The sequence below is a fragment of the Ochlerotatus camptorhynchus genome, unplaced genomic scaffold (genome assembly GCF_037179485.1).
Source record: "Ochlerotatus camptorhynchus isolate MF236.1 unplaced genomic scaffold, CSIRO-AGI_Acam_v1.1 ptg000011l, whole genome shotgun sequence".
NCBI lineage: Eukaryota > Metazoa > Arthropoda > Insecta > Diptera > Culicidae > Ochlerotatus > Ochlerotatus camptorhynchus.
Window position 1 is genome coordinate 322,631 of NW_027040503.1, and position 16,255 is coordinate 338,885.

At 40.6% G+C, this 16,255-nt stretch overlaps 1 protein-coding gene across 1 annotated transcript; it reads left to right on the forward strand.

The window, feature by feature from the left end:
• The first annotated feature begins 8,836 nt into the window (after positions 1 to 8,836).
• Positions 8,837 to 10,476, forward strand: LOC135700326 (endochitinase-like). Its single transcript, XM_065220819.1, has 3 exons — positions 8,837 to 8,938; positions 9,070 to 9,703; positions 9,765 to 10,476. The coding sequence occupies exons 1-3, from the start codon at positions 8,923 to 8,925 to the stop codon at positions 10,348 to 10,350; spliced, it is 1,236 nt and encodes a 411-aa protein (XP_065076891.1). The 5' UTR covers positions 8,837 to 8,922; the 3' UTR covers positions 10,351 to 10,476.
• Positions 10,477 to 16,255: the final 5,779 nt, after the last annotated feature.

A 16,255-nucleotide genomic window follows, 5' to 3' on the forward strand; every position in this document is an offset into this window, starting at 1 on the left:
TATTTTATGAAAAAGAGCCAAAATGTCTTCGCTTCGGCCAAATGTATTTTTATGTGTGAGTAATTCCTAGTTGATTTTTGGACTAATACTAAGACTGAACTACACAAGTAATATTATTCGTGGCAGAGTCCGAATTTAAGTTACATTTTTACTCGTTACGCTGAAAGTGTGTTTTCGTTTGTTTACTTTTTCTTGATGATGGATTCAGAGTTACTTGCACTCACTTCGCTATAAAAAAAGTTTTTCAGAATTTATTTTATTTCGTCAACCAACGTAGACTAGTATATATTCGAATACAGTTTTGTTTTCTTAAATTTATTTATTTATTTAAAGCACTTGATAAAGCCTAGCATGTTATTTGCCCTGTGAATAATTGTGTTGTAATGGTCTATGAAAATTAGTTTAGAGTCTAAGATAATTCCTAAATCCCTAACTCTTTCACATGTTTCTACATTTTGATTTCCTAGTACAATTGAAATATATGAAGTTGTTCTTTTCCTACTAAATGATATTAAGTTGCATTTTTTTACATTCAATTCTAATAAACTTTTTTGCACCATATGTAGAATGTGTGTATTTCATTCCGGAATATATTGATGTCTTCTTCATTTCTTATTTCCAAAAAGAGCTTCATGTCGTCGGCATAAATAAGCAATTTAAGTTTTTTTTGAGAATGAAAGAAATGTCGTTTACGTATAGAATAAAAAGAAGAGGTCCCAAATGAGAGCCTCGGGGGACGCCTGAAGTGACTTGAATTGGACTCGATTTCTTTCCGTTGAATTTAATTATTTGTTGGCGGTTAGTTAAATATGATTCAAGCCATTTTATGAGCCCTGACTCAATTCCAATTTTTTGCAATTTAAAAAGTAGCATTGGTATGTCTATGCGGTCAAAAGCCTTGCTAAAGTCTGTATAGAGAGCTTCTACGTGGTTTCCATTATCCATTGCATTCAATGAATAGACTATAAATTCCTCGATAAATTCAAGTAAATTTGTCGAGGTCGAGCGACCCTTGAAAAAGCCGTATTGCATGTCAGTAATTCTGTTTTTAATTTGTAGAAATAATTTTTCGTTGACAATTGCCTCGAAAAGTTTAGGAAAGCAAGAGATAATGGCTATACCACGATAATTAAGTACGTCCGATTTTCGGCCAGATTTAAAGATATGCACTAGGAATGGGCTTTTCCAAATTTTTGGAAAGGTTCCAAATTCCAGGGACATTAAAAAGCCAAAACAATGGAGCAGTGAGCTCCATTGCTAGACATTTAATAAATACTGGAGGGATGCCGTCAGGTACAGGACCTTTTGAGGCATCTAAATTTTTTAAAGCCTGAAAAATAACCTGCACTTGAAGTCGATCGAGGCCAATGTCCCTCGAAAACTCTGGAAAAAATACAAAATAATCGCGGTCGCAAAATCTTCTTCAGAAAATGTCGTATAGATTTCTTGAAAAAAATTTGCAAATAGATAGCAGTTTTTTTTCCGAGCTATCACCGACATTTTCGTCAAGATGCATTATTGAAGGAAAATTGTCAGATTTTAATTTGGTTTTTACGTAATAAAAGAAATTCTTTGGACAGGATTTTATTTCATGTTCTGTGTTTGCATTAAATTCTTCAAATGCAGTACTGATAGCTAAATTCAGTTGATCGCATATATCCAAATAAATTAATAAATTATTACTACTATTGTGTTTTTTTTATAAATTTTATGTGCATTTTGCTTCCAATTTTTCAAGTTTTTTATTTGTCTGTTATACCAGACTGGATTTTGTGAGTTTCTGTTGCGTCTTTTTTTTCTTCAAAGGAATTTCTTCCGAAATTATTTCTGATAAAATTTTGCAGAACACGTCTATACCAATTTCGACATTTCCTACATTCTTTAAAAATAATTGCCAATTGACACTGGGAGTAAGATACATTGATTTTCAGAGTCCAGAATGAAGTCAGCATGGCGTTGATTAAAGTCTTCATAGATGTTAACTTTAACCTCAGGAGGAAGCTCAGATAGAATTTGTTCAGCACTTTGGAAGAAGGCTTCAAAAGTGCTTTTATGAGCATGGTTGGAAATACACTGAGGCGAACACGTGCGTTTCACCGGCTATGTGTGATTTCACCCAAATATGCTCAAATTCTGTAAATTTTGGTGTAAAGAGGAGTTCTGAGTTAAAATTAGCCGAAAGAGCTATAAGGACTCCACCGTCTGACTTCTTCTGAGTTGTATGAAAATTTCTGTCGTCTCTGAATACATTAAAGGCATTTCCAAAGATTTCTTCACTTTTCCCGCTTTCGTCCCAGCTTGTTTCAGTTACCAGAATGACCGAGAAGGACGAGCATAATAAATTTGGATAGATTTCCTTCATTTTAGCTCAGCTTTTCATGCGATTGAAATTTTGACAGTAAATCAAAATTTCAGTCGCATTCTGTTTATGAAACCATTAGATGTTATAATGATATTTTGTACCTGTAAGTTACGAAAAGAGGTTGTGAAGTACGTGGTAGACACAGAAAACCTATCAAATTCGTATTGAACAGCGCAGGTATAGTTGTAACCACGTATAGCAGATGCGAAACTTTAAACGTATTTTTATTAAAACTATGTTTTTCGAGATGACGAGATGAATTAGTCATTGTGCTAAAAATCTCGCTAATAAAATAATAAGAAATAATTAAAAAATGTTTTCAAGTCGATTTTCAGAATTTTCACACAAGATTTAAATCAATTTTTTTTTAGTTCTAATCGTAGGTCTTGTCAATGCGATCAATTTAAATCATGAGATCAAACAACTAGCAACCTTCACGCAAACCAAAAATCTATTACAATGAATGTTAGTTTAATTTCCTATCATCCTCTGTTCATGAACATCGCAACGAATGTTAGAAGTTGACCTTGCAGGCGATGTAATGGTTTTTTGCCTTTTTTATTTCGTGTTCTGTCTGTGCTTTCACCTACACAAGCAAGCATTTGCCTTGATTTTTATGTATGACATGGTAGAACAACGCACATCCTTGCCTCGAATCTCTCCAGCAGAAAAAGCATACGAAGTCGAGTGTGAGAGGAAATGAGCGCTTCTTGTTTGCTTTTAGGCTATCCATATTCAGAAGCATGGAGAGAGCAGTGGAGAAAGCACAGGTCTGATAATCGCAACGTTCGTTGTTCTTGTCCAGTCGGCAACCTTTTTCTTATTTTTTTCGACATAATTAATTTACCTCACTAATACACTCTACATTTTTCGGTCTCCAATTTTCTTGCATTGGACCGAAGCTAGGTATATCGCATCCTCGGTTCATGCGTTCTCCACTTACATCCTCTGATGATGAATCCCACATAATTGTAAGCGAATCTTACATCCACCGGTTGGGTGTTGGCTAGTATTTTGATATAAACCCGTTGCCATCGTGGATAAGGTTCCAAAGGATGACATCAAGATCTACACTGGCGACTTCAATGCGAAGATCGGCTCCGACAACACGGACTGAATGAGCGAGAACGGTGAGCTGTTTGCAGAATTTTGTGGCAATAACGACATGGTGATCGGGGGCTCGCTCTTCCCCCATCGGCCAGTGCACAAAGTCATATGGGTTTCCCGTGATGGACATACCAAAAATCAGATCGACCACATCTGCATCAGTCGAAAATGGAGACGGAGCCTTCTTGATGTCCGGAATAAACGCAGTGCCGACATCGCGTCTGACCATCACCTTCTAATCGGCGCAATCCGCCTACGCATGGCGCGGATCCAGCGACGGGAGGAGAGACTCGGGCGGTGGTTCAACACACGCCGACTTGAAGATCCAGCGGTAAAAAGGTATTTTGTTGAAGAACTTGAGACTCGAGCTGCGGACGTTTCAGAAGGTGGCAGCGTAGAAGAACAATGGACGGCCATCAAGAATGCCTTTATAGAAACAAGCGAGAACAACTTGGGTGAGCTGCGCACCCAGAGGAAAGAGTGGATCACAGATGAAACCTGGCGGAAGATTGAGGACCGTAGAGAAGCAAAAGCCGCGATAGAGCGGGCGAGAACCAGAGGAGCCAAGAACGAAGCCCGTCAACGGTACTCGGCTCTAGAGAAGGAAGTCAAGCGCTCTTGCAGACGGGATAAACGAGCGTGGGCAAACTCCCTGGCCGACGAAGGGGAGAAAGCCGCAAACACTGGCCTCCTCTACGATATCTCACGACGCCTGAGTGGAGCAAGGATGAACCCGAGGATGCCAGTGAAGGACACGACTGGACAGTTGCTTACCGACCCCACTGACCAGCTGAAACGCTAGTTTGAGCACTTCGAACAACTTCTTCAAGTTTCGACGGCCAACCAGCCATCAACATCTCGGCATGATCCGCCTAGGGTGCGGCGCATCACTCGCGTCAATTCCGAGGCCCCATCACTGCAGGAGATTGAAGCAGCTATCCGAAGCATGAAATCCAACAAGGCTCCAGGTGTCGATCGCATATAAGCAGAGATGCGCAAAGCTGACCCCATGCTATCCGCACAAATGTTGCATCAACTATTCTGTAATATCTGGGACACCGCGACTTTTCCGGCCGACTGGATGCAGGGCATCTTAGTGAAGGTCCCAAAGAAGGGGGATCTGACTGTGTGCGACAATTGGCGAGGCATCATCTTACTGTGTATTGTTCTCAAAGTTCTGTGCAAAGTTATCCTGAATCGGATAGACGCGACTCTCCGACGGCAGCAGGCAGGATTCCGTGCCGGAAGATCTTGTGTGGACCATATTGTCACGCTCCGCATCATCCTGGAGCAGGTCAATGAATTCCAAGAGTCCCTTTATTTAGTATTCATTGACTACGAAAAAGCTTTCGACCGTCTCAATCACGAGAATCTGTGGGGCGCCCTGAGACGCAAGGGAGTCCCGGATAAAATCGTCAACCTCATCGAAGCGCAGTATGAGGCATTCACGTGCAGAGTTCTGCATAACGGAGCCTTGTCCGACCCTATCCGGGTAGTCGCTGGTGTGAGACAAGGATGTATACTATCACCGCTACTGTTTCTCATCGTAATCGACGAGATCATGGTAGGTGCAATTGACCGTGTACCGAACCGTGGGCTGCTTTGGCAGCCTATCACCATGGAGCATCTCAACGACTTCGATTTGGCTGATGATGTTGCTCTACTAGCACAACGGCGCTCTGATATGCAGAGTAAGCTAAATGACCTAGCCGAACGCTCCTCTGCGACGGGTCTCACCATCAAAGTCAACAAGATCACATCGTTGGATATCAACACGGGCAACCCTTCCAACTTTACGGTAGTGGGTCAAGCAGTGGAGAAGGTCGAAAGTTTCCAATATCTTGGCAACCAAATAGCGTCGGACGGCGGGACCAAGAGCGACATAGGTGCACGAATCAAGAAGGCTAGGGCTGCCTTTGCGAGTTTACGAAACGTATGGAGATCCAACCAGATAAGTCAACGCACCAAAATCCGAAATTTCGAACGTGAAATCTGTGTTGTTATACGCCAGCGATACGTGGTATGTATCAGCGGAGAACACTCAAAAGCTGCAGGTCTTCATCAACCGATGCCTGCGGTATATAATTCGTGCATGGTGGCCTCACAACTGGATCTCGAATGCCGAGCTCCATCGTCGATGTCATCAGAAGCCGATAGCAACAAAAATTCGAGAGCGAAAGTGGAGGTGGGTCGGCCACACACTTCGACGGGGCGGAAACGAAATCTGCAAGCAAGCGCTGGATTGGAATCCGGCAGGACATCGCAGCAGAGGCAGACCCAGGGGCTCATGGCGGCGGAGCCTCAATAAGGAAATTAAGCAAGTCGATAGGAATCTGACCTGGGCCCAGGTCAAGGCAAAAGCGAGGAAGCCGCCCAGGATGGAAGTCTTTCACGTTGGCCCTTTGCACCGCCGCGCTGGTGGTGCACAGGACCCTTAAGTAAGTAAGTAAGTACCTTGTTTCATCGACCGAATAGCCTCGTTCGAGCTGAGACTATCCGAGGATTGTAATTGCTGCCAGCTCAGCAACAAATACGGAACAAGGTTCCTGAAGCTTGCGGAAGGCGCTATAGTTTTCATTGAAGACACCGAAGCCAGTGAATCCATTGAGACGGGACCCGTCTGTAAAATGTCTTTTCGTGTAATTGACTTGTTGGTCAATAATAGGTCAAAGTTGATCCGGAAATACCATGAGTTGCTTGTTTCATGGTCAGATCATATTCAATTGAGGAACTGCGATTGGTGAAGTGAGCATGGTCTGGATATGATAGATTCTCATAAATCGAGATTGTCTGTTCAGCCCAAGAATTTCTTCAAAATTTTCAATTATAAGTGTGTTTGTCACTCCGCATTTGATTGGTATTCTGAGAGTGAGCTCCCAGAAACGTTTCTGGAGGGGTTTACTCCTGCCAGAACCTCGAGACTCATGTTATGCGTTGAGTGCATACAGTCGAGAGCAATACGTAGAATTTTATTATGTGATATTTTCTTGCCGACAGAAAGCAGAAAGAGCCGTACTCTAGAACATAGAGAATAGTTATTTTATAAAGCGTTATGAGGTCTCCCGGATGAGCACCCCACCATGTGCCGCAAATTGAACGGAGAAAGTTGAGCCTCTGTTGACATTCTTGCTTCAAATACGTAATTTTGGCATTCCAAATGCACTTTGAATTAAACCAGACCCCAAGGTACTTGAAAGACAATGATTGAGTAATGTTTCTGTCCAAAAGATTAAGCTGCATTTGGGCTGGGTACCGCTTTCGAGTAAACACTACCAGTTAAGTTTTCTGTTGCGAGAATTTGATCCCTAGATTCCTAGCCCAAGAAGACAAGTTATTTAAGGAATTTTGCAATGGTCCTTGCAACTCCACGGCATGCGGACCTCTTACGGAAACCACACCGTCGTCTGGAAGTTGACAGTTTTCGAAGAGAAAAGTTCTGTGTTGATGATGTATCTTTGTATAAAATCCTAAGGCTCATATATTGCACAATTTAAAGCAATAATCTCAAATATTTACCTACACATGAACTGGCGCAGAGCAAAGAAGAAATTTCCTTCTATGATTCAGGCGATTTATACAATTACGAACGTAGCATCCCAATTGTTCCAGATGCCAATCAAATGTCACCGAGTGGGATTTTCTTGATGATGCGGTTAACAAGAAAATCACTATCTGATATTGATCAAACAGGAATTAAACGAATGTTTTCGATTCACCATGATTTACAATTTTCGCATCATTCAACAAAAAATAAAAGATTGCTGTTTACAGTTCATACAAGGTATCAAATTTAAACCGAATGCTCAAGGTGTAATTCAGTCACAAAGAAAAAAACATAGGAAGTAGTGGTCTTCAATGAACAGAGTAGCTGGATTAACCGGCTGAACCATCCAAGATTGTCGTTAAAACAGGTTTTTCTTGCTAAAGCGAGCCCCTAACCCAAGAAAAAAAAAATAGTGAGATGAATACCGAATATCTGAAAGTGTACGGCACAGACAAGTGATGTTGTGTTGTTTCCAATTCGGTTGGTCTTTCCCCTTGAGAAGGTGTGTTAATTTACGCTAATTAAAATTCGGCGCACATTGAAAAGTACAGCCATTTCTCGGCTATTACAATTTTATGAAGCCTACACAATGCATATTAAAAAATATCTCGTTTTGGGATTTCCATGCAAAATAAAAACAACTAAAAGGCATCTGTTGGAAACCCTGGGTCGACGGAGTAGTTAACAGTAGTAGGTCACTGTGAATGGATCAGGTCATTAGAATGCGAATGCATTGCACACAGCTTGTTATGACTCTCAGAATCTGATAGACAATCTGATTGCAAATTAAAACGAACTTATTTAATTTATTATGCTTTTTTGTTTGGAGTATAGGGAAATACCCAATGAATTTGAAAAACCATCCTAGTAATCAATTTGAAGCTACCAATGACGGAAGCTGATACGCTGAAGACTAAAAAAATCCGACTGTTTGCTTTTGCTTTCAAATCAGTATAAGTATCTCTATCGACAGCAATGCATATAATGTGTGCAATGTGCATCTTTCTCAACAAACCTTCTATACTATACTGCTCATAAACGCATGTGGGAAAACAGCAATCCGAGAAAAACCCAGTTTATCGTGGTCTGGGCTAACTAAGTTTTGGTATATTTTACGATAATTTCAGAACAAAACAGTTCACTTTATGTGAGCATATTAAAATTCAGGTGGTTATTAATCGATTCCAGAAGACCAGTAATTTTTGCTAAAAGTCACTGGGTCTTTTATGCATTCATGGGCATTGTTTATTTATTAGGCCTTATCAACAATTTGCTTGTATGGATTTTTGATCATTGATTAGGTGCGCGAAGTATAGGGATTTTTTGGAATAAAGCATGTCAAAATAAGCGCACTTTCAAAATCATATCAAACCTTTTAAATCAAATGCATAAACAACAACAACAAAATGGTATTTTGTCGATATAAACAAAAACATCCCACTCTCCGCACTGACCTGTTAAAGATTACTCAGATCACGAGCTGACCAACAATTTACTAGAGCTTCACACGTTTTATTGCAACTCAATTGGTTGCCAAGAAACATTACGCGATCAAAACTCCAGAGTATTATCTACCTCAAACCATTATTACCACAAAGAACAAACGACTTTGCAGCAGATCAGCAACGCACCAAATTCCCTACCAGGGCGCAATTTGCTACGAGACACTCTATGGAAGTTATTCATCGACATTCACGCAACCACAGACGACTTGCGAATCGCAAAAGGGCTTCTACCTAGGTAGGGATATCACACATTAGTCATCTCCGTAGAGCCACAGCCATAATAGATGTGTTTATAAACAGCTTCACATTTCCAGTTTTTCCAGATCAGCGCATCAATAAAGACCGGTGGTAGCGGTAGATCGCACGTTCAGTTGCGGTTTGATCACGACCGTTGCAACATCAACATGTCCAGTAAAGGTGGTAAGTGTAGTTACTAGGCTAATACAGATACAGATTTTAGCTGATATCATCAACTCTATTGAAATCAGTTCTCATGATCGATAGTGCGAAACATTGCATACTTAATTAATGATCATCTACGTCTCTTATAGTGGCGCTCTCGGCTTTGTTGTTGGTGTTTTTCTCCGCGACCTTGGTCGATCGAGTTGAAGGTCTCGTCGACGATAGCTCCAACGGAAGAAGATTCATCTGCCACTACACGACGTGGTCCCGTGCGAGGCAGAACGATGGAGCCTACACGATCGAGGACATTCCCGGAGACCTTTGTTCACATGTGGTGTACAACTTTGTGGCCATACACGAGAAAACGTACGAGGTGACTTCGATGCAACCGGATTTCGATATAGGAGAAAATGGGTTCCGTCGGTTTGCGGCGCTGAAGGATAAGTTTGCGAACTTGAAACTGCTGGCCGCCATCGGTGGTTGGGGTCATGGTGGAGAGAAGTTTAGCAAGATGACTGAAAACCGTGAGCGAAGAAAAAGATTTGTGGCCAGTGCGGTGAAGTTCTTGCACAAGTATAGCTTCGATGGGTTGGAGGTGGTTTGGATGTACCCAGGGAACTTCGAACGCGGTGGAAACGTCACTGATAAGGATAATTTCTACTATCTGATTCGAGAGCTGCAGAAGGCATTTACGGATGCCAGGCGAGATTGGGAGGTCAGCGTGCAAGTTCCAGCGGATCGTTCACGGATCGATGTCGGGTACCAAATTGATGCCCTATGCGAGTAAGTAATGCTAATAATTTCTGATTCACCGATCACTTCTAATCATTACAATGTTCAACAGGGCAGCGGACTTTATCCACGTAATTGGCTACGATCTACGCGGTTGGTGGAATAATTTTGCGGACGTACATAGTCCGATGGCAGACCGTGCACACGACGAAGGTAACTTCGAAGGATTGAACGTTCAAAACGGAGTCAACCAGTGGTTACGTGGGGGTTGTCCTGCCAACAAAGTTGTTCTCGGTGTCCCCCTGTTCGGCAGGACGTATCTTCTATCCACCCCGGAGGACAACGCCGTCGGAGCAACAACTATTGGGGCAGGATCTGCTGGAGAGTATACCAACGAACCCGGATACCTAGGGTATTGTGAAATCTGTACAATTCTTCCCAACATGACGATACGATGGGACGAAGCGGCACAATGTCCGTATGCCTTCGACAGTGTCGAGTGGATTGGCTACGAGGATGAACGATCGTTGAGAGCGAAAATTGACTGGGCGGTAAAGAATCGCCTGGCTGGAATATATGCTTTCTCGCTCGATTTGGATGATTATCGTGGACACTGCGGAAAACCGTATCCGCTAACCAGGGTAATCCATAAGTACTACGAAGAAACGAAAAAGGAAACTCTATATACGTGGCCATGAACGCATGGCGTGATAAAACTGTGATTTTATTTATATTTATAAGTGCCGTACGACCGACGACGCGAACAAGTGTGTCAAAAACTATTTAATTACTAAAAATAAATCTCAGCATATTACTTCGACTAATGAGATGAGAATTATAACAAAAAAAAATATCACCTTCATATGAGCACAAGGTTTTTGGCAGTTTGCACTTTGCTTGCACCTATGATGGAGTGACGAACAGAATGGCATGATAAATCTGAGCGCTTGGTGTCACACGTTTTCCCAAAAAGTGTTCCTTTACCGATCTCAATCAATATCGACGTTCGACGTACCGAATTGTGAATTGAGAAATTTTATGTCGTATCAACGCACAATGAGCACAACAGGTTTAATTTTGAAGGGGATTTAAAAAAAAAGATTTAGATTTAGAAAAAAAAAATTGAGTCATGATAGACGCGAAATTCAGCTCAATCAAACGTGCTTTCGAACTTTTCAGTCTCGGAGCATTTAATTTTACATGACATGTTTGTTAACGTCTCATCCTTTATGTCAAAGATGGATTCTGTCAAGTGTAATATTAGGTATTTCTAAGTGTGTAGAACAGAAACGCACCCCTCGCAATTCTGAATTGCAGTTTCATTATTCGAGCACTGTTTTGCACCAGATTTGCAACTGCTCGACAATTCTGTTTTATTTCTGAGCTGGTTTGAAACACGAATGGAACTCTGTTTCAAATTTCTTTTGAAGTATTTATAGGACCCATTCATATATTACATAACGCAAGAGGGGATGGGAGTTAATCTGGCAATGCTATAGACGCCAAATATTAGGTATAGGAAAAGTGAATGACGAGAGGGGGTGTATTCAAAAATCCACTTTTTTGCGTTACGTACTATTTGAACGGGCTCATAGATGTTTCTCGTAAATGTTCAGAGAAATTCATAGTAGTTGAGAGGATTTCATAGAAATTTGGGAATTTTACAGAAGTTTTGGGAACTTCTGACGAGTTAGGGGACTTCATCGGAGAACTTCATAAAAATACGAAGAGCTTCACACAAAAATAGGAGAACTTCACAGAGAATAGTAAACTTTATGGAACTTGTATTTTAAAAATGTTTCAGGGAGTATCATTGCATTGCAGGTGTGAGAAGTATTTAATAAATGATCGGGGAACATCATAGAAGTTCCAGGAATTCCATAGTATATTACAGTATCACTAAGTAATCACCCTGTATAGTATACAGGGTGATTCGGAATAAGTGTCACTTTGAAAAATGGTGAAAAAAAAAATTGATATCAGTATATTCCAGATATGTGTACGCGACAGTGTATCTCAAAATTAAGCGTACACCTGAATGGGCAATTTTTTGAAAGACTGTGAGTAGATAGATTTTTGAAATCTTGGCTAGTGATTGAAAAACTATTTATTGATTTCTCAGTATAGCTTTGGATTTTATTGGCAGTAAGAAGTTTGAGTAATTTAGTTTCGGTCGATTTTCAACTTTTTTCATAGTAGGCGGTTTTTAGTAAAATTAGCGACATTTTAAAGATCTTTATTATGACTACAGATTAGCAAAATTTCAATATGATTAGATCATTGCATTTCAAGAAAATGTGTGTGTGTGTGTGTGTTTTTTTTTTGTGAGGAAATCTAGTTTTTTTTTCTAAAATAGTTCTAACTTCTTACACATTATCCAAATAAGCCCAATGCTATACCGATAACCAATAAATGGTTATAAATGGCAGCCAAAAATGTAGAAATCTATATTTTTAAGTTGTGCTAGTACAGCTATTTTTGTGAAATATACGGACAGCTGTACGTTCAATTGTGAGATACACTGTATATAACCTTCAACTTAGCATATTTTAATTCAAATCTCTCTCCCTTTACCTTTATTTACAAGCCACAATTGTCATGAAAATGAACAATATCAAAAATGAACGATATCGAAAATGAACATACACCCATTTTACCCATTGAGAATTGAATATTTGTGAAATCGATGACATCTAAATCACCCTGTAGAACTTCGTGGAAATGCATGGATCTTCACAGAATTTCATGAAAATATTATTATGAAGATCTTCAACTATTCAATAATTCAAATCACGTTATTTAGATGTTCTCTCATAGCCGGCGCCGGTGGTGTAGTGGGAAGCGTGACTGCTTTCTAACACCCCAATGGGTCTGGGTTCAATCCCGGCCGAGGTCGGTGGGATTTTTCTGAGGCATAAAAATCTCTGGTCACGTCTTCCTTCGGAAGGGAAGTAAAGCCGTTGGTCCCGGCCCATGTGTGTTGTGAATGGGTGCGATATCCTACGCAGGTGTGGAAGCTGCCTTCCTGCACATTCGATTGCCGTCAATGGATGGCAATCGATGTCCGTCGGTGATTGGCACTAGATTGCGGAACAGAGACCGACGTTAAATTAAAGGAAAAGATGTTCTCTCATGACACCAGGTTGCTCAGAAATTATTCTCAAGACCTTTAGGTGATCAGAGATCTCCATGATAACCTCGGGTTTCTTTTTCAAGACTTCAGAAAGATCAGGTATCATTCTGAAAATATCCAACTATCCAGCTATCTAAATCACATTTCTCAAATATCCTCCCATATGATTCCAGGCAGCTCCAAAATTATTCCAAAGACCTTAATGAATTTTAAGATTTCCATAAAGACCTCTGGGTACTTGTTCAAGACTCCAGGTTGATCAGGTACTATTATTTCAAACTGCTAAACAATTCAAATCACATCTCCACATAATTTAAGGTTGATGTCGACCCAATGCCGTGTTGTTGTCGGGTCAATTTTGGGTTTATGTCGGGTCGTTGTCGGGTCAACATCGGGTTGGGGTTTGGTAGAAGTCAGGTTGGTGTCGGGTTGGCTTAGCTTTCTCGCCGGAATGTCGACCAGAGCTCCGTTTATGTGTAGGTTACACTCAATTGAATGATATATAGCGTTTCTCAAATGAGAATGATCCATGCCTTCGTCAAATGACTAAGCAACTGACATCACCCATTCGAACGAGGTCCCCTTTTATAGCGAATAGCTACTTTTCTCATTTTCATCAAAAATGTTCAAATGATTTTGAGAATTTACAGCACTGGCTCCCACACCTGGACGCTACGCTATCGATAAACCAACTCATGGACCGGGGACCAACGGCGTGATCAGAGATTTTATGCCTCGGAAAATCCAGGAAGCGCCGACTGGGATTGAACCCAGGCCTTCTGGGGTGAGAGGCAATCATGCTTACCACTACACCACCGGCGCCGCTAAGTCTTCAGGTTCTATTCTGAAGATATCTGGTTTATCGGGCACTATTCTGAAGATCCCAAACTGTTCAAAAATTCAAATTATGACTCTGAGATATTCTCTTACGATACCAGGTTGTTCAGAAATTATTCCAGAGGCCATCAGGTGATCCGATTCGTGCTAAAATCACCAAGGCAGACAAACTGTGTACACGCACACATATGTTACCAAACACCTTTTAAAACTGTGCGTTGCGCTGATAGTTTGGTTTTTGACAGTTTCAAATTTTAGAACTGTCGAGTAGTTTGAAATAATTTTGAAACTCAGCATTGCAAACGGCCTTTGGAAGATTTTTCAATTAGTAATAAGCCAATCAGTTTAAGGACGTTCTTCTACCAGAGATTTTTAGAAGATGTATCAATAAATTTCAGGTTATAAATAAAACCTCTGTTGCTCAAAGTTTTAGAAGAAAAAATGTCATAATATTGCTCCATGATAAAGTTTACGTGGTAGGCAACCGCTATTTTAAACTGCTCAAATCAGAGTTCAGTAATTTTTGATATAAAAAGCTAACGTTAAGTCACTTTACAGTTAATCCATTTTAAAATACATGGCTCCACTTTGTTGGAAAATCCAATCTTCGTCTTCGTTCAGAAAACACAGAATGTGGCCAAAGAAGAATACTAAGATGAAAATATTTGTCTTTCTAAATACGCCATTGGGACCATTGTGCATTGGTCACATCTAGATATGCTTTGGGAAATCCCGGGGAAGTAACCTGTTTCTGACTTAATCCAAAACTTATCATGCGACACATTTAATATCAAAAAATAGTCCAATAAAAGTTATATTATATGCCCAGAACAACATTACCCTATTTTCTGACTATGCCAAAGCTCATCATACTACACGCAAACCAAAAATGTATTACATTTAATGTTTCTATCATCCTCCGCAGTGAATGATATAAGCTGACCTTGCAGACGATGCAATGATTTTTCATCTTTTTTATTCCGTGTTCTGTCTACGCTTTCAACTAAACCAGTAAGCTTTAGTTATAACATTGTTGAACGATGCACACACTTGCCACGATTCTCTCCATTTCCCGTTCAGTAGAAAAAAAAGTATACGAAAACGAGTTATCGTACTATGAGCGCTTTTTATTCGCTTTTAGCCTATCCATGTTCCGAAGCATGGAGAGAGCAGCGGAGAAAGTTCAGGTATGATAATCGCAACGTTCGTGGTTCAAGTCCAGTCGGCAACCTTTTTTCTATTTTTTCGACATAATTCATTTCACTCACTTATTCACTCCAAATTTCTATTTTCTTGCATTGGACCGCGGCTCGGTATATCTTATAAAACTACTTTTCAGTCCCGGAATCGCTGAATTCCTAAAGGAAACCCACCCAAAGCCTCAAGCTGCTGGTCTTTACCAACGGCAGCTCCCGGGGTGGGCACTCAAGTCCCTTAAAGGTTCCGGATGTCAGGGCGTATTGACGTAGGAGACTTTTCGGATGTGAGAAGACCTATAGCAGAAATATATAAAGGGAGGAGCGGTCAACAATTGGTCGACTCAATATTTGGCGTTTTTTAAGCATGGATTTAAAAAAACTTGAACATCCCTCATTTTGTAGGTCTGTGTGCACGGAATGTTGTCTCAATTTTATTTTTGTCATTTTCAATTCAGTAGTCAAAATGGCGTCGAAGCAAAAGGAACAGCGTATCAAAATCGCGCATAAGCGAAATCCAAATTATTCCCATGCAGATTGATTGCGTCAGAAATTTGATTGCGTTTTAATAAACGATGAAATATACGTCAAGGCGGATTTCAAGTAGCTCCCAGGTCAAGAGTTTACACGGCTACCGGAAAAGGAAAGGTTCAAGATAACTTTAAACAGAAAAAGTTGTCGAAATTCCCGAAAAAATACTTGGTTTGGCAGGCGATTTGCACCTGTGCACCATGTTTTCAAAAACGATTGTAGCCTTTTGACGTAGGACTACGTCTTTGATTTCTATATGGGGGTACACTTTGTGAAAACCCAAAATGGAACATGTAACAAATTAAGAAAGATTTTGAACGTTAATAACTCAGCTACCCCTGGTCCAATTTCAATAATTTTATCACCAATCGATCAGAAATATGGCTACGCATTGATAACAATGTTTCCGAATGTTGATTTTCAACAAGAAACTATTGAAAAACTGGTAAATGTTCAGCATTGTCCAAAAGCGTCGAATTAACTAACAAATCCACCAATTACCTACATGCATATGCTGCTTCCCCAGCACAGTCGTCAGAGAGTAGTAAGTAGACGAAACAAGTCGAAGTGGCATTCGCCTCCGATCCTCGGGTGCGTGTGAATAGGGAGGATGGAATTGCGTAATATTTTACACACTCATCGCCATGTTCAGAACCAAACGCAAATTCTTCGAGATAACCACCATCCGTCGTCTGGCTCGCCGTGGCGGTGTCTGACGTATCTCCGGTTTGATTTACGAGGTGTGCTGAAGGTGTTCCTGAAAAATGAGATCTGTGATGCTGTCACCTACACTAAACACGCCAAGCGTAAGCGGCCATGGATGTCATCTACGTTTTTGAAGTGACAGAGACGCACTCTGTTTGGTTTCAGAGGTTAAATCATCACCAACATTGGAAACAAAACGGC